This window comes from Pocillopora damicornis, chromosome 7, assembly GCF_964200805.1.
Source record: "Pocillopora damicornis chromosome 7, jaPocDami1.2, whole genome shotgun sequence".
In the NCBI taxonomy this organism is placed as follows: Eukaryota; Metazoa; Cnidaria; class Anthozoa; order Scleractinia; family Pocilloporidae; genus Pocillopora; species Pocillopora damicornis.
This window is the reverse complement of record NC_142676.1, coordinates 9,209,525-9,233,219: the sequence shown is the minus strand read 5'-3', so window position 1 is coordinate 9,233,219 and position 23,695 is coordinate 9,209,525. Positions and strand designations below refer to the sequence as shown.

The window sequence follows — 23,695 nt, the reverse complement described above, 5'->3', positions numbered from 1 at the left end:
TCCGGTCAACCTCAGTCCTCTTGCCTCGGCCTTTCCTGTCCCTAGGGGGTTTCCGGTTACGACTTACAAGACTTGCTTCAGAACCCGCTTGTCTGACCCGCTGTTAAAATGGCGGGAGAGGCGAAGAAGTTTGATGTGGTAGTTGTTGGCTCTTGCATGACAGATCTCGTGAGGTTGGATATGAGGAGACGTTAGAATGTTCATGAATAGCTACGTGGATTGTTAATTTATTTAACTGAGTCGATCTTGCTTTTTTCTAGCTATGTTCCTCGGCTCCCTAAAGCTGGCGAAACCATTCATGGTGATAAGTTTGTGATGGGGTTTGGAGGAAAAGGTGCGAATCAGTGTGTGATGGCAGCTCGGCTAGGGGCTAAAACTGCAATGGTTGCCAAAGTGAGTACAACATATTTATCTTCCTGACGAAGATGAATGCAATATTTGATTTATGAATATGCAAGATGCAGTCAAAATAAAGTTGTACGCGCCGGTGAGCTAACACGCTCGGCGCACGTTAAAATAGTGCTGTGTGTGTTTCTCTAATTCAGGCTCCTATTTCTAATTTCGTTTTGTTAACTGCGCTGTTTTATACAAAATGATGATAAGAATGCCAGGAAGTGATTTCCCTGATCATCGGGTATCGTGCGGTACATTTTTCCATTCAATAGCATTTGTGTGTTTAGTATATACCTTCTAATTAAAATGAGCGGATCAATATCTATGCAGATTTCAATCTGACTTGGCTTGAGTTCTTGCTTATAATATTACGGATCGGGTGAAGTTATGCGCTTGAATTTTTCGCATTCAAGCTCTTTATATCAAACACTAAAAAGTGTTCTAGAAAAAGGTATGATTTAAAATGACTAGGTGTTATTTAAAGTACCAGTAAATCGAATGTATAAGTTAAATTTTGTAACATAGCTCGAATCGTGCATCTCAACTCGGAATTAATTGGGAATTAGTGCGATAAATTTGTAAATAGCCAGAAATCAAAACCGCGCAATGCGTTAATCTTTCTTTTTTCCAAATTCCTTGCCATAGATAAACCGGTTTGTGAAGCCATACTAAGTATTTATATTCAAATGCTGTTTGTATCAAAGCTACAAAGTAACTCTGGGATAAGTCATTTGTTTATACGATACGTTACAGAAACTGTGTTGTGCAAAATAAAAATTGTACATTGAAGAAACATTTCTTCCACAACTGATGAATAAATGATGCTGTTTCCTTTGGCTTCAGTCATTAATCTTCTGTTTCTCATCGTGGTAATATAATTGATTGCTTTAAAACGTCAGTGATTCTTTTTGAGTACACTTCATTTAAAATGCAAATGTTTTAGCTCCAGCCGAGCAGCTGTCGCGCAGACTGAGGAAAATTGAAAAATTGAGTACCCTTTGGACTAAAGTGCCTCCGTTCTAAAAGGGACCACTGAATGTTTGCCTTGTTGCTTGAGTGTCAATGAAGTTGACAGTTAAGGCAGAAAGAATGTTCGCTATAACAGAGATGACTATGCTAATGTCCTTTCCACCAAATTTAATCATTTTCAGTGTTTAGCGTTTAGGTGACAAATATTTGAAATCATTGTAATCGATCCTTGTTTGAAATGTTTTAATTTATTTCCCTAATCTCTAACAAAAGAGTGAAATTTTGAAAAGCTCTTCCTTTGGAATCTAGGCTGTTTACGGAGGCTTCCTGTGGTTGTAATTCAACCCTTTGTTGATGTGTATTTAAATGGGATAAGAAAGTGGCACGACCTTCTCAGTGTTGGTGTATTTAAAATATTATTTTTGTTCCCACAATGAATCTGTTGATTAATCTAGAGTAAACATTTCAGAAGATAATCTAATTTTGCTTTAATTATTGAAACATAATCTTTTAATATTTATAATTGCACAGTTGTCAACACAGCCATTTGTCTACTTAAATTTACTGACAGAAGGAAATTCTTACTTCTATCTGTTAGGCTTATGCAGGGATGTAGCTAAAGTTTTTAACAGGCGGGAATCTTGCAATGATAGCATAGTATAAGTGTATTATAGGGAGAAGCTACATGTTTATCACCTCTGGGAGTTAAAGGGTCAAATGGTAAAAGATGGTTAAAGAAGTGATTCAAAATAGATTCTCATGCACACTTTATTTATGTACTTTCATGAGGAAAGGAGAACAGGATCTTGACATAAAACCAAAGTAGCAATTCTCTTTTTAAGCTGTGGCATTCCTTTTTGAGTGAGTGAAGAGATTCTAGTGTTAAATTAAAATAATAGTATAAAGTGAGGTGAGGAGTTTGGCTATTCTCATCACTTTCTAGCTAGATAAGGAACTGGTGATTAAAGGAGAAATGAAATGGTGATCACTTGGTAGTTACAGAGTTTCACGAATCTTTAGTTTTAAAGGAAATATAAATCTTGCGGTATTTTTATGGTGCTTCCTCTGTGATTTTGTCCTAGGTTGGTGATGATTCTTTTGGACATCGATATATTGAAAATTTTAAACAACACGAAGTCAACACAGGTAAGCACATGGTTAGAAAGTAGTTAGAACTTACTTGTTGCCAAGATCATTTCAATTCTCCCTGGAATTAGTTAGAATTAACATGTTGATCAAGTGCTGGGAAACCGAATTCCTGATTTGTTCAGTCTGTAGTTTTGTTAATTTATTACCTTCTTGTAGATCATGTGGGAATCACTAAAGAGGCTGCTACTGGAGTTGCTCCTATCTCAGTGAATTCAAATGGTAACTGAATTAGATTTGTGTAATGGTAGTTATATTATGAAGCTACTTGTATACTTGAGTCTTGAGATAGACATCTTGAAAACACTCGTCATTAGATGTAGCAAAATAATATTGACTCTCTGAAGACTAACCTTTCTGTTCATGGGACTCAAGTTTGTTATGGATGGTTGGCATTGATCAACAATTGAGAACCTTCGCCATGTATGGTATTTCTATGATGAAGGTTAAGTCTGTACTCAAGCCTATTGGCCCACCCAGCCAAAGCTTATCCCAGTTTCCATGTAACATGAAGTGACTAGGAGTATCACTACTCCCCCCTGGAGGGGATGCTAGTCCATCAAAAGGTTCCCCCTCCCCTCATTAGCATTTCATCAGGCTTCCCTGACAATTTGCTGTCACCCATTTATACTCCTGGGTGGAGAGCGGCACTGTGAGGGTAAAGTGTCTTCCCAAGGAGACAACACTGGTAAAAGTGAAGAACAGTTCCCGAAAAATACTGTCGGCTGTCAGTTGGCTGACTGTTGGCCAACTGTCAGCTGACAGTTTTTATGTTTCAGGCCAAAGTTTTGGCCGACTGTCGGCCAACACTCGGCTAACACTCGGCAACCTGTTGGCCACCTGTCAGTAACCTGTTGGTGGGTCATAAACTGAAATGATTGTTAACATTTACCCATCTATTGCTTCTAAAACTACATAAAAAGGGGAAAAGTCATTTAAAAAAGAAACCTTGCACTGTACTCTCAATAGTTACTATGGCTTTTGCCTACTCTTTTGCACTGGCTAGCAAAACTTTCCCAAATTGGTTCAATTTCAGTTATCTGCCATATGGAAAAGTTTTTCTAGTTCCCAATTCCCTAAATGCACTACCTCCAAAACCCTTTTAAGAAAGTTTTTCTTTTGGTTAGAGCTATTTGACCTGTTGGTTTATTCACTTACAAAGTGGAGAAAATGAACTGTTTTGTGTACAAACAAGGATATAAGAAATAGGTACTAAATTTAGTACTTAATTTTGGTACTTAAGGTCAGGAGATGGGTTAAACAAGCTTGTTTTACTGTTTAAACTGAATCAAGTAGATAGGTACAAACAATGCAATCGACATTTCTCTATTTACTGTTTTCAACTGGAAGAGTATTGACTCTGTTTTCAGTCAATTTTTGGTCCACTTAACACTGTCAGCAGACTGTCAGTAATGTGTTGGTAATGTGTCCATAACCTGTTGGCTGACAGTTGACTGACAGGTTACTGAAAGCCAACAATGGGAATCATTGTTCACTATTACCCATTGTTCACTATTACCCATTGACCCAGCCAGGTCTGCCTTGCCCAGGCCTATCAACCTGGGGTCCAGTGCACTGACCATCAGGCCCCTGCTATTTCTTTAATGCTACCTGAAAATAATATGTAGTATACATAAGATTTATGACAACCTTTTTCCACTACATTAGAACTTTAGATACCTCACTGAAGGTATGCTGCATTTGCAGGTGAAAATTCTATTGTCATTGTCAGTGGAGCTAATGATATTCTGTCAGAAGAGGATGTTAAAAGAGCAAAGTCTGTTATATCATCAGCATCAGTTTGTGTTTGTCAGCTTGAAATTAATCCAGAAGTAACACACTACACTTTATCTCTTGCAAAGAAAAATGGAGGTCAGTATGAGTTTGTGGGAAATTCCTTCATATAGTCAAACCTCTTGGCAACAACCTCCTTTACCTTCTACACCCTAACATCAGTTTGCAAGTTCTTCATACTGTTCTTGATATATTACCCATGGTATTTACAAGGTGATTTTGCCCAATAATCAATAACTTCTTCACTTTAAATAGCCTTAGTATGCTCTCTGTTATTAATGATACTATGCCAGATGAAGGGGTCTTGGAGTTCTTCCTGTTGAAATATTTATCAACCCCTATCAGTGACTAACTTCATGCTATTTTTTATGCTTGCAGTACAAACAATATTCAACCCTGCACCAGCTCTGTCATGGCTGGATTATTTTTATTATGCTCTTAGTGATGTATTCTGTGCAAATGAAAGTGAGGTAATAATAATGATAAAAAATATTAAGTCTAAATTGTAGATTGCTGAAACGTAGTACATGATTTTATCTTTTTCAAGTGTCATGTTAGAATTTCAGGTAATGTTGTGCAAGTCACGAGGCATTTGAATAACTCAAAACAAAATTTTTATTGACATTAAATCCGTTCACTTTCAAGACCTCACTAGTCATTCTCCTTACTGTCTGGTATGTTATTTTTATGTAAGTTTGATCTGTAGGAGACATTACTTGTCTTCAGTTCTACATATTCTTAACCTAAAAAGGTACTCCTGTTTAGTGCAGCTTTCTATTTTTAATAGTGCACTTTAATTTGATGGTGTTCTTCTTTTCCCCCATGGCTTTACCATTTGTTTTGTAAAAGGTAGAGATGGTTATACCCCAAGGATTCCATCTTGTTTCTAACCTGCAGTTAGGGGTTAATTTTTGCAGGGAGCATGATCATGTTGCAAGGGGGAGGGAAGGATGAAATGAAACAAAAAAAAATGCTTTTTTTTTGCTGCCTGACCTCCTGTTTGCCTTGCTACATTGTCAAGCTTAAAAAAAATAGAATCCTTGGGACTGTTTGCAGGCATCCTTCTACACTCAACTTTAGTGGAGAGCATGCACACAGTGAGAATATAGTGTCTTGCTGAGAACTCCTGCTGATCCGGGCTAGGTTTCCTAGCAAGAAGTTTTGATATGGACTCCAGCATGCAAGACATCAGTTCCCCCACCTCTCATCTCATGTACTTTGCGACTAAGACCTCATTAGCAGTAACTTCTGTTGCAGGCTGAACTTCTAACAGGATTATCAGTAAAAACTATAGAAGATGCAGAGAAGGCTGTCATCATGATATTGGAGAGAGGGGCTCGTAGGGCAGTTATCACACTTGGCAATAAAGGCTCTGTTATTGGAACTAAGGAAAACCGCATGCCCAAACACATTCCTGTTACAGCAGTGGAACCTGTGGATACCACGGTAATGCTGAATATTCAAAACTTTTGTACCAGGAACTTTCCAGAAGAAGTCAGTGGTTACGCCCTACCATCAATAAACATGTTCTGCCTTCTGTTCTCTTTACATTTTATAATGTTTCGATAAGGAGAGTTTGCTTAGCAATCAAGAGTATGTGCACTTCTGATAGATATGGAACTGATGTGTTTTATCTTGGATTTTAACCAACCAAATACAATCAATGGGTATGTTAGAGTTAAATTCTTATTTTCAGAGGTTTCATTGAGAAATTTGTTAACAGGAGAACACTTTATATAAACTGGAGTATATATTCTCTGTCTCTGAATAGAAACGAGCTCAGATCCTTGAAATTTTTGTTCCTTTTTCATGTGGTAGTTGTAGAATTCTCTAGTCTTCAGTCTGTAACACCCTCATTTTGCAGTTCCTTTAATTTATAATGTCCATTTTCACTGTAAGTTGCACCCTTGACATTTTTTTTTTGGTCTTGTTTAGGGAGCTGGAGATGCATTCATTGGGGCTCTTGCATTTTACATGGCAAAATTCAAGGACCTCCCTTTTGATGAGGTTGTTAGGAGATCTGGTGAAATTGCCAGAGCAACTGTGTTAGCTGTGGGTACACAGTCTAGCTATCCTACTAAAAAAGAACTGCCATCCTCTCTGTTTAGCAACACTGTTTCAAGGGACAGAATATCCTCAACATAAAACTTTTAGCAACTTTCAACAAATCTTAAATTAAAAATATTACTATTTTTTAAAATTATTGTCATGTGAATGACTCCAAATATACCTGTCTGAGGTGTAATATGAATGAAACAAGAACACTACATTTAGGAGTGTTAGGAATAAACTGAAGAGCATTATACAAAACAGATGGGTTGCAAGTCCATTGTAAGAACTGAAGTTAACCCTGTAATTTTCATGATCTGATTGTTAATTCTCTCCTATTGCTGCTAGACATTTCCTTTAAATTAGTTCTGAGAATTTGGTGTTAGATCAAGATAACAGTTTCTACCCAATAAGTTTGAGTATTCTCATAACCTGTTTGCTGGATAATGTATGGATGTTATAAGGAGAAGTTACATGTTAATCACTCCTGGGAGTCAAAGGGCAACTATGTCTCTGTAATGTTACAGCTTTGTGTAATTGTTGGCCCCAAAGTTGAAGTTTGTGCAATAATTTAAGGCTCCACTCCTTTTTGTTGCATAGATTGATCACTGCTATTGTTATGATAATTCCTTTATAAATACAAGTAATCAACTTGCATATTTACGAGCACACTGTTATTGTGGATTAAAAAAATTGGAGAAATGAAGATATTTGGTGTGCTGATGCATGGCATTTAAGCGAGGTATAAGTTTTGTGCTACACCAACAAGTAACTGTAATTTTTCTTGTTGACAGAATTTAAGGAAAGATTAAGCATGTTGTAACCAATATGGTGACTCACTGTTGCCTGTTACTGCTTTTGTGTAAGCTACTAGTGAGCAAGCTTTAACCTTGATACCTTCTAAAAAAAACCCTGTTATCTGGCACAACAAACCAATTAAATGCTGTTGGTCAGTAATATTTTGTTTGAGAATGGACAATAATGGAAAAAGTATCCAATAACTTTTATCTTCCTTTACTGATATATGTTTATTATTTACATTAGGAATTGAATTCTTGTACAGTAAATATCAGAAAATGACCATCAGTAGTAATGTTAATAGTGACAAATATCTGCAAGGTTACTTGTGAGATTGCCATTGGCTGGGTATATTCTGATCCATCAACTACCTTTGTACTCAAACCCTTAAACTCCCAAGATTTGCTTTTTAACTCTCCAACCAATCTCCAACACATTTCCTTGTAAATACACAGTGAGAATTTGGTGTTGAATCAAAATAAAAACTTCTACCTGATAAGTTTGAATATTCTCTTTACCTGTTTGCTGAATGGTGTATGGATGTTGTAGGGAGACTTTACATTTTTATCACTTCTGGGAGTTAAAGGGTTAAAAGTAATCACAAGCAATTTTATTGGGTGTTATGCAAAGAATATTTCATGTGATGATAAAGAAGCAATAAAAATCTTTAATAATAAAAATAACACTTCTTCCTGTAAATTTCCTTCCTCATTTAGTTGTCTTTTGTTTCCTTAATTCACATGTTACACCCTTGAGCCTCATAGAGAACTGGACATGAAGAAGTTACATAATGCACTATGAATTTGCTACACTTCATGCTGTAAAGGGTGAATGTACCCAAGTATGAAACATAGAATGCAATTCCAATCTGGTGGAAAATTAATTATTGTCAAGTCCAAGAATACTCTCAACTTCCCTTTCTCTGTCACCATCTGCACTTCACTTTTGTTTTATTTATCAATGTCCTTGCATACGCCATTTCTGAATATTCCTTTGGATTGAACTTGTATTTAAATAATAACTGTACATCTGTCAGCAATTCTTACAATGGGTTCCCATGGGCCATCACTTCCCCTTTTTGACTTTTTGCTCCACAAACAGCACATGCTTGTTCACTAAAGGAAGAAGTATTATAATTATGGGGTGGAACATTAAAAATGGTGTTATTATAACAGGCTATCTAACTTTCTTCCTGTGAAGATCTGAGAACAATCATTTTTGCTACTAAGCTAATAAAACCCAAATTCCAGACTATAATTGCTGGTTCATTTGGCTTCACCAGAAATTACTTTTCTATAGAGGAGGATGCTTGCATTGCCAACATCAGTTTCAATTAACAATTGGTTCATATGTCAGTGTGCGTTTATCGAGATATGAAGCATGCGGGAAGTTTGGAGAGCACAAAAGATGTGTAAGAGTTGCTCGAGGCATAGCCTCAAGCAACTCTAGCTTCTTGAGTGCTCTCCAAACTTCCCAAGTGCTTCATATCTCGATGAACGCACAGCTGACCTATGAACCAAATGTTTTATAACATTATCAACCCAAAGGAAAATTTTTTTCTTGAGGGATTTGTTTTCCGACATCATGAGCGTGCACAGTAGGAATATGAAGCATGCTCACACAATTGAATTTGATTAGACAAATTTACTAGCTATGTTGTAAAATAACTTGCATCACCGTAGTTGTTAGCATGAAGATGTACACATTACTATCTGGGTCTAGTCAACATCTCTATGGTAAACCTCGACCTCTAATCCACTAAATTGATGTTCAACAGTATAATGAACCACAAAACAAATAATTCGTCCGCAAAGACGGACATCTACCCTCCCTTCCATCACCAATTTACCATGTCCTCAGTTCACGTGAACACTGCTGGCCTGCTGTCTATCTATCACTATTTCAACCAAGCTGTTATCAACAAGCCGCACTCACCGATTGGATCGTATTTCATGAACTCCAGCTTGGGTTTGAGTCTGTTCCTGGACATCATGTAATAATATCCAGTACCAGCCATACTAACAAGTTGCACAATAATGCGCCTACAAAACAATTAAGTAGTAACGAGGTTAATTCTTTACGATCTCGGTGGATCTATGCCGCTGTCACATACAATGACAGCGTTATCGATCTCTCGGTTGTAAGTTTGAACCACTTCATAACACGCCTAACTTTAATTTCAACAAGACTGCGTATTTATTCGCCAGGATCTCAAACACAGCACTGAAGACTGTCCACGCATGTTTTTTTCTTTTATAAAAAGACCTTTTTTGAAGCCGATCGCGACTCAGATCATTACCAATTAAAATGCCATAACGAAAGATCACTTACTTTGATTTTGACTTGGCCACTGCAGATCAAAAGAGAGAAAACAATTTTAGAAATAAAGAGGCAAAAAGCAACGAGTCTACTAGGAACGAAGAGAATATACTTACTTCTGGTCGTAGAGAGCAACATTTTGCTGCCAGAGAATCAAAATGGCGCCTTTTTCTTCTTTATGTAGCAGTCCCAAAGAGTGGCCTCACAAGCAACCCACAAAGGTCCCTGGGATATCTTAAGCGCGCAGAATTTCATTATGGCGCGTATCGGCAGAGATCCTGCGTGCAATATTTACATCATGACACCTGAAAGGTATAGTGATTATGTCTGGCCAAGTCACTTAGTTCGCAAAAATATGTAATCTCCTTCTACTGTCAGGTATGATCCGCCCTTTGCAAGAAGAGGTGCGATCTCGTCTAAGATCAGGGGTCGCCATCACCAACTTCACGCAATGCGTCGAAGAACTTGTTTTGAACAGCTTAGATGCTGAAGCTACCTGCATCACAGTTCGGATAGACATTCCGAATTTTAAGATCCAAGTGTGCGATAATGGTATTGGTATAACCCACGGAGATCTGAGATTTGTTGGAGAGCGATACTCGAGTAGTAAATGCCATGTGCTTGAAGATTTGGAACAGCTGAGTTTTCATGGTTTCAGAGGAGAAGCTCTTGCAAGTATACGAGAGATTTGTGATGTGCTAGAAATATCCACCCGTCATCGGTCTTCTCATCAAACTTACTGCAAATTGTTTCGAACTTCTCAAGTCCTTGAGCTCAAAGAGTCCCGATTTCCGAGAACTATCCGTGGAACAAGTGTAACAGTTCATGGGCTTTTCTCAAACCTTCCTGTGAGACGTAAAGCTATCATGGAAACACTTGACTTTGACCGTGTTCGGCATAGAATTGCATCCATTGCTCTTATAAACCCAAAGACTGCATTCACATTGATAAACGATTCATCGGGTGTGAAATGCCTTCGAACGCATGACTGCAAGTCTGTTGTCTCAGCATTCTCTCAGCTGTTTGGCAACCAAAGATCAAAACATTTGCAACAAGTACAATTTGAACAGGACAACTTCAAAGTTTCTGGTTTTATTTCAACCGACACACACCATAGTAAGAGTCTGCAATTTTTGTATATAAATAGGCGTTTAATACTGAAGACAAGACTTCACAAGCTTGTGAATAGCATTCTCGCAAAATCAGAGCATTTGAAGAGATTGCCTTTGCCTGAGGAGAAAGATACTGTCAGATCAGAGAACCACCAGAGTAAAACAACGAGCCCTCAGAATACAAAGATTTTTGAGAAACATGGTATATTTGTTCTAAATATTGACTGTCTTGTCACTGAATATGATGTTTGCCTTGAGCCAGCAAAGACATTGATTGAATTTCAGAATTGGGACAAAGTCCTCAGTTGTGTGGAAAAATGTATTGAAGAATTTCTGGTTGAACAAAACTTGCTCTCCAACCTGGACGATTCAGCAACCTCAGATGTATCAGAGTCAAATGAGGATGGACCTGTTATGAAAACTTCACGTTATGCTAATCTTGAGGCTTTTGAGTACAAAAGGGAGATTGAAACCAGCAATGTTAACAAGAGCTTGCACTCTTCAACTGTTTTGAGGCCAAGGGGAGTTAAAAAAGTTGAATCACTTCTTGACACTTCTTGTTCAGAGAATGAATTTTCTGTCTTTTCTAGCTCTGATAAAGAAATTAAATCCACTGATGATAATTCTAAGACAGATGAAAGTGAAGATCAAATGACTTCATCAGGGAATGTTGTTGCTTCAGGTTCAAACCCTGTTTCAGGACTGGTAAATACTAACACTTTGGTTACAGCTGCAGACAATAGTAACTCTCTCCTCACTAAGGAAAAATCTTTCTGCGTTTCTTTGACTGGCAGTTCTTTTAAAGACAGTGGATCAGTTCATGCCCAGATGATAAAAAATGCGGTAAATGGTGCAGTTGCCAGTCACAAATTAATTTTGCCTGCCGACATATGTTATGAATTAAATGATGTGAGAAATATTTCCACCAGCAAAGATGGTTATAACAGTTTTAGCAACTCATTTAAACTGTCAATCAGGAACACTGCTGGTAGTTTGGATGCCTGTAATACATCAAATAGCTCCATGAGGAACACGGTGACTGGCTCATTGTTATCGCTTGGAACGCTTGGAAGTAATGAAGGTGTAAAGAGAGAAGTTTATCAATCTGATTCTAATAGTCCAAAACACAGAAGAATGTTTTTGCATTCAACACGCCAAAACAATCATCAATCCTCTGTTGCTTCTACAAAAGGTGAAAGGAAAACTGGTGTATTGTCAACTTTTACTTCTCCGAGTCCTATTTTTCTGAATAGGCAGTGTACCAGGAAGAGATTGCAAGAAACCAAGGAAGCATCAGGGGATGAGTTAGCATCGCCATCAAAGAATAGGAAGGTAATCACCCTGAAAGGAAACTGTAACAGCAGATTTGTTCTAGACAGGAGAAAATCAATGAATGTCAAGAGAAGTGACTGTGATGCAGGTGGTGCTCCTGTTAATGACAATTGCAATACTAAGTCATCAGCATATTCTAGCAATTATTTTGTCAAAGAAACAATTGCAAATGTCAGTTTGGATCATAATGCTATGTGCGGCATTGAAGTACACAGTGCGGGAAACAAGGCTGGTGTGGCTGTGGTTGCTGAAGAGACCTGTGGCTCAGGTGATTCTTCATATCTCAGAAAATATTATTCAGATAAAACCACAGATCAGATTTGTGTATCAAAATTTCCTACTAGGAAAGATACCTCTGCAGTACTTGGTTGTTTTGAAAATGAATTGTATTCTGAGCAAGTTGATAAAGGCAGATACATAGAAAAATCTCCCAAAGACACCAACAGCCATCAAAGAGGGAATCCTGGAAAGACTGAATTGCTTCCAATGAAAGGCAAATCTAGTCACCAGTCATTGACATCAGAATCTAACATGAATCCTGATACAATTGAAATCCACACAGGAATGTTAGGTTCTTCAAACAAGGATTGGTTTTGTACATTTGATGCATCTTTGGGAAGAAAATTGTTCATCAACAGTCGAACTGGACACTCTTCCTTTGAAGCACCAAATGAATTCAGTATTAAAGATGATGACTGTTCGGTGTTAAGTGAAACTGAATTTTGTGGGAAAGAAGAGGACTGTAGACAGCATGTGCCACACCCGTGTGCCTCTCACTTGTCCTTTTTGTGTACCCCTTGGCTTCCACGGGAGGATAGGAAACAGGAACCTGCCACAGGTACTGAGGGTAATGTTGATCTTGGCTCTGTCAATGAAATAATATTTTATAAATGGATTTTAAAAAGTTAGATTTGCAATTTTTTTTCTACTCTTATTTTGAGGTATATGCATTGCTACTCCGTTTTCTGGACTACACGAGGAAATTGAACTATTGACTTTTCCTTAAAATTTACCTGAATGTCCTATCTTGCAAACAGGTGACATTAGAGGAGAAACACTTTCATTCAGGGGTTTGACTGTGAATATATGAAAATCATATATGTGAACTGTGGTTTAAGAAATGAGTACGATAGCAATATTGGCAGTAATAAACACTACTAATAATAAGCAGTCTTGAAAATAAGACCTGAAAAAAATTCGTGCCTGTATGGGATTTGAACCCATGACCTCTGTAATCACCCTGCAGTCCCCTACCAACTAAGCTAACAAGCCAACTGGGAACTGGTCATTGTGTTGATTTGTAATAAACCAGTGACGCAATGAATAAACGACTGTGAATATATGAAAATCATATATGTCAACTGGGACTAAGAAATGAATATGGAATTGATCTTTGCTGTAAGAAACACTACTACTTATAAGCAGTAGTGAAAATAAGGCACAAAAAAAAATCAGGCCTGTACAACATTTGTTGTCTTGCAGTGTGTGTACATGTATCAGCAAATTCTCTCAACTAGTTTGCAAGTAGATGTTTGGCAACCAGAAGAGAGAACAGAACTTCATTGCTAAGAGTTCTAGTTCAAAACATTTATATCTGGGCAATATGTGTGTGGCAGTTCCTTTCAAACTTCAGTTGCTCTTTAGAGAAACAACTTTGCATGTTTCTGTACATTTTAGGAATGGGTGATTCTCACTTGGCCTTTTTATACAAGAAACACTTGGAAGAACAAGAAGCAGAAGAGAAGCTTTGTAAGTGGACTGATGCAGGTGCCCTGCAAGCTTATGAACAAGACCTACTTAACAATGGAGGAAAAACTGTGACACAGCTGCTTGACAATTGGAAAAATCCTGTATTTGCTGCTCCAGAAAAGGTCAGGAAATGGAATTTTAATTACACTTGCATAGGCACTAGTGGCGCACTGACAATACATATGCGTTATTGACCAGCTTTGTTTGGTCAACATGGCTGGATATTGGCCAAGTTTTATTTTGCAGTTTTATGGCCAAAGACTAATGCCACGTTGGATTCACAACTACACACGTGTATTGATGCCATACCTTAATCGTTGTGATAGCCTTATTGTCATAAACAAAAATCAAGCACAAAGCTTCTTTATGATTTTATTCTGGGAAAGGCCAAAAAATTTTCGAAATGTTCCTCAGTATGATGTACTACACTGAAATAATTCTTGATTAGCCACAAGTAAAGCAATGGAAAGAAGAGCTGCACTCTTGTCAGCACCATAAATTGTACGGAAAGGGAATTGGCATTCCTTACTAAAGCAGCTTTGCATGAGACTAGGAATTTTTGGGAAACATGTTCTAAAATTTTAAGGTCTACTAAACCAGTTATGTTTCTTTCTTGAGAGAGCTGTCTGAGGTCAGCAAAGTCTCACTAACCCCTTTTTGCGGATTCTCACAAGTGGAGGTGTGTTTTTAAAATTTTAGGATATACTTACGGTCAACAAACCAGGCTTGGATAAATCGCAGATCTCAGTGCATAATGTGGCTCATCCATACCGTTTCACAAAAGAGATGTTGACCAGCATGAGGGTGTTGCGACAACTGGATGAGAAATTTATCGTGGGAGTTGTATCACATGAAGGTGAGACGCTTGGCTTATCAAAAGCAGTCATTGATTTGGCAAAGTTCATGACCATTCAGTAATTATTGTTTGCGTCAAATTAACTCGACAAGGAATCGTGTAGTCTGATCGTCTGCATGGGTGCAGTCCTGCGATGGACTGTTGTCAGTAGTGGTGACTGATGTTCTACAACCTGAGTGGAATCATCATCAAAGTCAAGTGAAGAGTTGTTGTCAGTCGGGTGTACTAAGTCCTGTTCGTGTATACTGATTGGTCAGTTTAGCTGCGATGTTACTGGCGATAAGACTAAAGTGGCGTAAGTCGGTCGTGATAGGATAGATTGAGAAAATTCAACTTGAGGGCATGGTTTGGTTTAGCACTTAATACTCAAAGCCAAAATATTATGGGAAATATACGGAGGAAGAGAATTGATGGTGAAATCATTGAGATCATTGGGTGGAAAGGCTGAATAAGTAGTCTTCTCGAGTTTAACAAGGGAGAAAATCAAGACAATACTGATCAATCAGATGGTGACTTCCACTCGGGTTGCCAAAACATTAGTCTTAGTCATATCTGTCTTTTGTGCACTACTCCAGGTGGTTGATCAGTCCACACGATCATAGATAATATGATGATTTAAGTTTGTTGTAGTACATTAACAACAGCAACAACTGCAATTTGCTTTATTGTGAACTTTCGCTTTTGAGGGTTAATCCAGCTATACAATTAAAGAGTATTGTTTCAAGAAGAAAAGGTTATCAAGTTAAATGTTCTTTTTGATTTGTTTTTAATTGTTTAAAAAAATGTGCAATTGTGAAGGAAACGGATCAGAATCACAGATTATGACTTGTTAATTGACTTCAAGAAAGCACAGCACTGTTTGGGTGGAAAGAAGCAAAAGCAGGAAAGGTTCCATAAGAGGAAATTTTGATGTGCATGTAAGTAAGTGGAAGCCCTTTTACTCCTTCTAACTGATACTTGTTGAATTTTTCTGGTCTTCGAAAATTAGAGGGAGCTGATGGCTTACTCGTCCTGGTAGATCAACACGCTGCGCATGAGCGAGTTCGATTAGAACGTCTTCAATCAGGTATGGTTGTGCTGCGAAAAATTTTTTACGTCAATATAATGATAGGTTTCCTTTAAATTGTGAGTGTATTATGATTGGTCATCAGTGGTGTTACAAATAAGGAACATAGACACATGATTATAAGATTGAAATTGTTAGAAGTTGTGATCAGATTCCTCCTCGGAAAGAATAACTCTTTAACACTGCGCCTTGTTCCCATCTTGTGGCTTCTTAGCCCAGTTGTTTGTTGAGCCCAATTAGTATCCGGGAGACATGGGTTCAAATCCAGACGAAGCCTGAAAAATTTTAGCTCCCCTGTGAGGATCGTTGCTTTACTTGATACTTAATGCAATGATAATTGTCTTTTGATCACAGAACTCTTTGGAGATGGCAGTGACACAAAAACTGGAGGAAAACTCAGGATCAAGTCCTCAACAGTCTCACCTCCTCTGAAACTTTGTTTTTCTCAAGAGGAAATTTGGCTCTTGAAAGCTTCTCAAGCTGAAATAGAACGTATTGGGATACGTTTTCTAATAAGCCAATCATCAGAATCCTCTGAGGACGTATCAGTCCTTGTGGATAGCGTACCGTCTGTTTTTGTCGAACGAGAGTTTTCTGAAGTCAAGCGTGGAAGACCTTCAGTTGCTGTCGATAACGTGAAGGTACCAATTATTTTAAATGGGAGTAAACTCAAGTTTGGCAAAAGTTGTTCTTGTTATGATTAGAAATACTTGTAAATGAAATTTAAGCAGATACTTGCCTTTTCTTTTTTTGATTTGTTGTTTCAAATAAATTTAACATAACCGGGCCATTCCTGGACATCACTTAACTTAAACCTTTCACTCCCAGTATTGACAACTAACTAATTTCTCTTAACAGTATTAGTACATGTGCAACCAGAAATGTTGGAGTGATCTAGTCACAGGGCTCTAAGCTCAGCCACCCTAGGGCAAGTTTTGATGAAAAAAACGTTCACCCTATTAAAACAAAACAACGTTTAAATCGTAAGGAAAAAAAACACGGAAAGGGACAATTTGAGCAATATTACAAGATAATTTGTACAAATTTTAGCTCCCTTAAACGTTACAGCTTGCTACAGATCACTGAGTACAGGTTTCCACAGAAAGGAGACTTTTACTGTGGATTCAATACGTAAATTTTTGCTAGCGGCTATGGATACCAAAATGGCTGTAGCGTAGAGTACTGAGTTATCTTCCGTGTTGACTTTACAAGTCTCAGTCAGTAATCTGTCACATGTAAAGAACACCTGTGTTTTAATGGGCATTGTATTTCCTGATTAGGGGCTGATCAGAGAACATCTTGAAGTAAGTTGCACTTTTTGATAAGGCTAAAGATATATTTGCATATATCATTACAAAATTGATCATATAAAGCAGTCGTTCATAAATAGGTGCAACTTAGTCGCTTTGTTCAACACATAATACGGGCGGATATTTCACGGGTGGCTTAGTCTTTTCCAAGCCCAGTAGGAAGGAAGAAAAATGCGAGCAATGAGCAGAATATCTCCTCGTATTTTTTTCCATTGCTAGTATTTTAGCTTTTAGTTTTGGAAATATATTCATTTCTTCATGGGTTCAAATCCCCTACAGGATTGAAATTTTTTTCAGGTCTTATTTTCAGTACTGCTTAAGTAGTGTTGATTACTGCGAAGATCGCTTTCATATACATTTCGTAAACCGCAGTTCTCATATATAACTTTTATTCATTCACGGTCGAATAAATCGGAAGCGCTTAAAAAATTTGTCTGTTAAAACCGAAGCCTAAAAAACGGGAAAATCCAAGTTTGGATCGTTCAGTGTTTAACGTTCGAACAAGTCAACCTTCAGCCCTTATAGTAAATAGAATGCATCGCTGTTGTTTTGCCAAGAATGTCTTGAAGCCAGAGGACAGTGGTATGTTAACTGATTTTTGTAGTCTTTGTAACCTTGGAGTAAACAGTTATTGACACTTTATTTGGCCAAATACTTCTTTAAGGCAGTCATTAGGGTGGTGCAGTCTGAAAGCATTTAATTTCTTATAATTATAACAGGATCTTTTGATATTGTCAACAGCAATTTTCAAGGACACGCGGAGTACCTCCTGTTATTCCCAAGGCTATTTCTGATGTGATCAGCTCCCAGGCTTGCCATGGTATGAACAGATAGCTTAAGCGCAGAGGTTTTTACATACACGAACTTTTTCTTGCTAAAAACGCTGACATGTTATGATAAAGAGAAGGATTTCTCTGATGCTTCTGTTGTCAATTAGAAGTTGCAGCTTTTGATTAGTAGCACTGAGAGGTACCTGAAACGACTCATATATTTCCCACAAACTGTTTGAAATTATTTCATGGAATTCACATGTAATCATAGTTATAGTTGTGTGCTAAATAGTTGTCCAACAATTCCTCCACTTGGAGAACAAGTCTTCACTCATTCTAGCTGAAGGTAGAGATAAACAAAATAAATGCTATGTTTACTGAAGATCTTAAGTAAGCAGAAAATGAACTGATTTATTTCCTGTTTCTTTATGATGTGACCTCATTTTACATGAATTTCAACCATTTTGAAGGCATTTCTTTATTTTGCAGGTGCTGTTAAGTTTGGGGAGCCTCTTGGCACAGCTGAGTGTCAGGAACTAATCCATAGTCTGTCTAAGTGTCAGTTACCTTTTCAATGTGCACATGGCAGGTAAGTGATGCAACCACCTGAGCCTGTCATTTTTCTGTATATACCGGTATGCTTTATTGGCTAATATATAAGCACTAGGTTAAAAACAGTCTGGACCAGCGGCCATAATTTTTTCAGGAGTCCTTGAATATGAACGAAACTGGCATGGGTCTCGAACTTATCCATCTTATGACCCTCACAGCCTTGCATATGCGTTTGCATTTTATGAAAACTCGTTTAAAATCCTTTTCCGATGGCTTTAAATTGTGGCACAAACGGAGAAGGAAAACCCTACGGCTCTTGAAGATGCAGGCTGAGAGAGGAAAAAAATGGTAGTCTCATAATAAAATTATTATTGACTGAGTTAATTTGGGTAAGAAGGGAAAATATTTCGTTGTCGTTCATCGGTACAGACCTTAAGACCTCTCGCAAAATATTTGCCTATTCGGCCTTCCCGTTCAGACATTAAGTGCAGGGTACTCGACTTAATGTTCTACTTCGGCTTAATAAAGTAGGGTTTAAATGACTGTGGTTATATGAAAATCATATTTGTGAAGTGTGGGTTGAGAAATGTTGTTTTATTCAAAGTAGAGTTTTCCACTTAATGTGTTTGTCAGTCCTTTTAATGGTATATGCAGTGTATTACTAGGATTTGCTATACTTTACTCATTTAACTATTTAATAATGACGATGATATTGATCATGACAGTAATGTTCATGATGATAGTGATTGCACCATCGGTGACCGTTTGTTTGTTTGTTTGGCTTTTACATAGGCCATCTGTTATACCACTGGTTGACTTCAAGTTTGTAGAAAAGAAAATGAACCCCAAGGCAAGTAAAAGAACACCACCAACAATTTTATCTTATAACTTTGTTTTTAGATGGGAGTTGTGCAGACAAATGTCATTGTCAAGCGGAACGTGTCGTACTTAGTTGATTCACAATTTTTTTACAACTCCTAAGCCAAATTATCTATGGCTGAGACCAAGAGACAAAGGGAATCGAGAATCAACTTCAGTGAAGTTTGCAACCAGAATTGATATTGGTATTAGGACCGAGTGGAGTCCAATCATGTCTATAATCATAAGAGTGATAAACAAAATTGAACGACCGCGAAGCGGGAGTCTGATTTGTTAATCACGAGTTTGATTACATACAGAATTGGACGACACAAAGTCCTGTTACCAATCAATCATAACTGTTACAATATCCGAAAACAGCAAATGCATTTAGGACAAATAGGTCCAGTAGAGGCAATGCCTAAGTGAAAAATTCCTCAACTTTGGAAAATCTACAATTTTTTCAGGATAAGTGGTTGTTGCTATGGTAATTGTGATTAATTGTGTGATTGGTGGATTTGGCTGAGTGGACTTAGTATGATTGATTACTTCAACTGTCCGATTACACGTGTTCGATTACAACCAACTGGCCGATTATACTGTCCGATTACAGCTTTACAGAGTGATAAGTGAAAAATAACGCGGCTAATGCACCAATCACATTTTAGGAAATTGTTATGATTAAACAATTATTATGATTAGAACAATTGTTATGATTAGAACTGGTTATGATTAAACGTTTAACTGCCTAGAACATGTGTTTATAGATACTGAATAGAGTAAGTCCTTATGATCTTTTTTCAACAGGAAACTGTACACAGACCAACATTAGCAAACCTGCAGCCTGTTCTTAAGAAATATTAGAACCTTCAGATATAAAAAGAGTGGTCGCAATTGGTTAATGTAACATCTTATATCTGTTATGTAGATACGAGGTCGGTAAGCGGGTTGGTGTATGCGATTTTCCAATTCTATCGTGATCCATTAAACAGTTTTATCAGAGGGATTAGTTTGATCAAATTCGTTTACTTCTAAGTTTTCATCGTTGTTATTTTATTGTGAGAAAGTTGTTATTGCTATTATTGTTTTAATGATACTATAATTTTATTATCTACTCCCAAGTACTTACTTACTGAAAACATGAAGGACATGAATGTGACTAGAGAAATTTTTGAGGAAGCAAAAACTGAAAAACCTTACAGCATTTTACATTGGGACGTTGGGAAAAGGCTATCTTACAAGGATGTGTGAATGGGCGAAGAGGGAGAGGAAGGAGAAAGCCTCTTCTGGCAACTTAAACAAGTTTCTAAACCTTACAAATATTATGATGTGAAAATTACAGAAGGATTACGTTTGCATTTTCCTTGAAGCTACTAGTCTGTATTTCACTAAAATCGAGCATGGCAACTTTTCGCGGCAGTACCTCACGTACTTCCATTTTTACCAAACGATGCCATACAGTTAACCACTTATTCGTACTTTATTAATCTAATGAATCTAACGGTGGGAACGAGACGCCTTTCATTTAATTACCTGCGAGGCTCCACTTTCTCCTCTTTTTGTGTTTGTTTGTTCGTTTTTATTATTTTATGGCAGAATCTCTACTTTTTTTATTCTTCCCAAAGGATACAAGGCAGCTAACCACTTGTATGTAATTCATCGATCAGATGAATCTGAGCAGAGAAGAGTGGGCACGACTCACTACCCCCAACTGCGTTCAGGGCTTCTGTTCTTTCAACCCTCCACCCCTCTCCTTAAGGACTAAAAACAAAAAAAAAAGGTTACTTTAGATCGGGAAACAAATTTTGTAAATTCGATTTGGGAGTATAAAAGCAGATGGAATTTGAATACTACAGATTTGGTGTCCAATTTCTTTGTGCCCAGTTTGATACATCTACATATCTACGAGTCACATTCGACTGGCTTCAGTTTTATTTTTGTAAAAATGCATTGGTTTCCATGTCACTGCACCAAAATTTACCCCATGGCTTTGAGGTGTTGTTCTCCATTATCTGGCGATTGCGTTGCCTCGTTCCCACATGTCTTGAAGTTTTCAGGCTTCCCTCCTGTACCAAAGCCGATTCTAGAATCACAGCTGTTGCAATGCTTTCTTTGGTCGGAAATTATGCCGGCTCTTGCTTTAGAGTAAAGACTGTCACCGACAGCATTGAAACGGGCCGATCAGCGCCTTCCACGCGTCACGACCAAGTGACGCGCCACGATATTGTCCGTCAGTGATCGGTGATTAAAGGGAGCTTGCCTGTTTTTGGATGACAATAATCTCCTTTTAGTTTCCGATCTTCATACCGAGACATCTTACAATTGCCTCAAAAATCGATCGCCTTAGATTAGCAAGAATCTAAACGAGAACAAGTTTTCTTTTAATAAAGTTGCCTATTAGTTGTTAAAATTCGATCACTGTTTATCGTCTATAGTGTTAAAAAATATATATGCTTCAAAGTATATTTGCTGAATATTTATAGGGCTAATAACTTTCACGCTAGCTCTTAAAGAATCTTTCACCATTTTGTGTCTTTTTTTTATCGATCTGTTGGTTTTCAGGTAATTACTTAATGGCATAGTGAAAATGTTTGATGATCTTAAAATAGTTTTGTTCCGAAACAAGATCTTTATGGTAACAGGGTGAGAATCGATAATGTTGCTAGCGATCTCATGTACTAAAACCATCTATTATAACATGAAGGAGAATTTCAGCTCTTTATATGATCAGGTAGGATATCATGAAAGCGATATAAGGTGACCTACCTCGGTCACAACTTTCAGTAAAACAGACTAGCGAATAATAAAATAAGCCTCGAAATATCTGAGAATTTACTGGGCACAAAAAGACGATAGCATCACTTTTGGAAACTTTATTTTGTAGAGATAACCCTCTTGAAACTTATATGTTATGTAATTTTGCTAATATCAACCATTATTTTGTGCACCATAGCCTCATTGTAACATCCTTCGGATTAATAGGATTTGTTGTTCTGTACTCATTTACTTATGTGATGATGATGATAATAATGGTAGTACTACTGGTGATTGATATTTTTTTCACAAAGGCCATCTGTTATTCTATTCGCTGACCTCAAGTTTTTAGAAAAAGATAATTGAACCCTGAGGTTACTAGAAGTGCACTACTCACATTAACATCGAATAATTTTGTGATTAGATATTAAATACGATTTCCATAAAACATCGGGCTGTTATACTTGGTTTGATGAATCATGGCCGACTACGCTGAGGGTGACTCACTATCTTTTCATTTACCTGAAGCGCTTTTGTCCAGTTTTTTCGGAAAATGCAAGTTGAAATTTGCTTTGGGAAATCCTATAAAGAAGAAGCCAGATCAGTTCATACTCAGTGTCTAATTGCTTTTTCAGACCCCTTTTGTGACATTTAAATGTTTACAACTTTTCGGTTAGCTTCTTGTTCATTTCCTGGCGCTTATATTCATTATCTTGTCACCGAACCAAGACGTAGCCCATGGCTTTGATTTGTTTGTTTCCATTATCTCCTCTGTGTTTTACAGTGTTCCCACAGATTCTAGAGAGCTATTATTGGCGGCTTGTGAAATTTGCTAAGTAAAACTTATTCTCGTGGCGGCATTTAGAAATGACTTCTGTTCTTTTGTTTAATAAAGACGGCTTCTTCGCTCTAACTAAATAAAGTTTTTCTGTGAGGCACAAGTGGCACCGCTTGCTTTTGTTGCTGTTGGCCGGGGCAGTCGTTAAAATACTCCAGTTAATTGTAAAATTGGTCTTGTTGTCTTTGAGTATCCAGATATGTTTTGATAGTTCCATGCTGTTTGAATAGTTTCTGTTCCGAGAGGAAAGTTTGTGTTGCGCGTAACGTTGTTTAAAGGTTCCTTCTGTTAGCCCAATGTAATTCTTTCCGGTTGTGTCACCTTCTGTTGTTGCGTTGGCGTTGTAGACGACGCTTGAAGTGAGGCAGTTGTTTTTCAGAGGGCAGTCGTTTTTTTTCCTGCAGTTACAGTTGTTTTCCGTGGAGGGGGTCTTGCTTGTCTCGAGGATTTTTCTGTTGTGTTTCTTACTTATGGTTTGTAGGTTGTCAGTGCAGCTGTAACTAACTTTCATGTTGTTTTTTGTTGAAAATCTTGTTGTACTGGTGATTTTTCGGAAAATGTTTACTGAAGAGGTTCAGAAACTCTCTGCCGATGTTTGCTTGTACGTTCATGCTGTAGGGCGGATTAAACCACATTATGTTTCTTTCTCTGTTCTTGCGGCTGTTCTGCACGGTGTGAGTTACAGGTTTCTTGCGTTCAGTGTAGATTAATTTTTCGTCGTGTCCACTTTGTTTAAGTGCACTTTTGTAATGTGGTATGGCTTTGTTAAAGAGTTCTTTGCTTGAGGAAATGTCGGAGATTCGTCGGCCGATGGCTGCTGGTAGGTGTTTTATTATTGTAGGGGGATGGTTGGAATTGGTGTCAATGTAGAGAGTTTCGTTGTTGGGCTTTCTGTACGGACTGTGGACCCCGTCCGTGAGGTTCAGGGTGACGTCGAGGAAGTAGCAGATTTTTAGGTTTGTGCTTATAGAAATGTTCAGTACTTGTTTCTTAAATTCTCGTGTGACGTCCTTTCTAGTCCGTTCTGATT

General features: G+C 37.7%; 3 protein-coding genes across 8 annotated transcripts; 2 read left to right on the top strand and 1 right to left on the bottom strand.

The window, feature by feature from the left end:
• Nucleotides 1-15: 15 nt before the first annotated feature.
• LOC113682680 (ribokinase) lies at nt 16-7,848 on the top strand. The gene is made up of 8 exons (XM_027199847.2): nt 16-173; nt 261-393; nt 2,445-2,508; nt 2,668-2,730; nt 4,216-4,380; nt 4,681-4,772; nt 5,560-5,748; nt 6,238-7,848. The coding sequence occupies exons 1-8, from the start codon at nt 109-111 to the stop codon at nt 6,445-6,447; spliced, it is 981 nt and encodes a 326-aa protein (XP_027055648.2). The 5' UTR covers nt 16-108; the 3' UTR covers nt 6,448-7,848.
• Nucleotides 7,797-9,687, bottom strand: LOC113682682 (large ribosomal subunit protein bL33m-like). The gene is made up of 4 exons (XM_089213023.1): nt 9,585-9,687; nt 9,481-9,499; nt 9,085-9,191; nt 7,797-8,264 (listed from the first exon to the last, which is right to left on the bottom strand). The coding sequence occupies exons 1-4, from the start codon at nt 9,604-9,606 to the stop codon at nt 8,215-8,217; spliced, it is 198 nt and encodes a 65-aa protein (XP_089069149.1). The 5' UTR covers nt 9,607-9,687; the 3' UTR covers nt 7,797-8,214.
• Nucleotides 9,688-9,699: 12 nt separating this feature from the next.
• LOC113682676 (DNA mismatch repair protein Mlh3) lies at nt 9,700-20,431 on the top strand. Of its 6 annotated transcripts, none has more exons than XM_089212887.1 (10): nt 9,701-12,750; nt 13,590-13,783; nt 14,361-14,517; nt 15,506-15,583; nt 15,938-16,224; nt 16,864-16,887; nt 17,635-17,713; nt 18,153-18,252; nt 19,008-19,065; nt 19,881-20,431. In XM_089212887.1, exons 1-10 carry the CDS (start codon nt 9,849-9,851, stop codon nt 19,935-19,937), a joined length of 3,936 nt encoding a protein of 1,311 aa, XP_089069013.1. In that variant the 5' UTR covers nt 9,701-9,848; the 3' UTR covers nt 19,938-20,431. The 6 variants fall into 6 exon arrangements, 4 of the variants coding, with proteins under 4 accessions (XP_089069011.1, XP_089069013.1, XP_027055643.2 ...); XM_027199842.2 differs by having other exon boundaries at nt 9,701-12,759; XM_089212885.1 differs by lacking the exon at nt 19,881-20,431 and having other exon boundaries at nt 9,700-12,759; nt 19,008-19,751.
• The last annotated feature ends 3,264 nt before the right edge of the window (nt 20,432-23,695 follow it).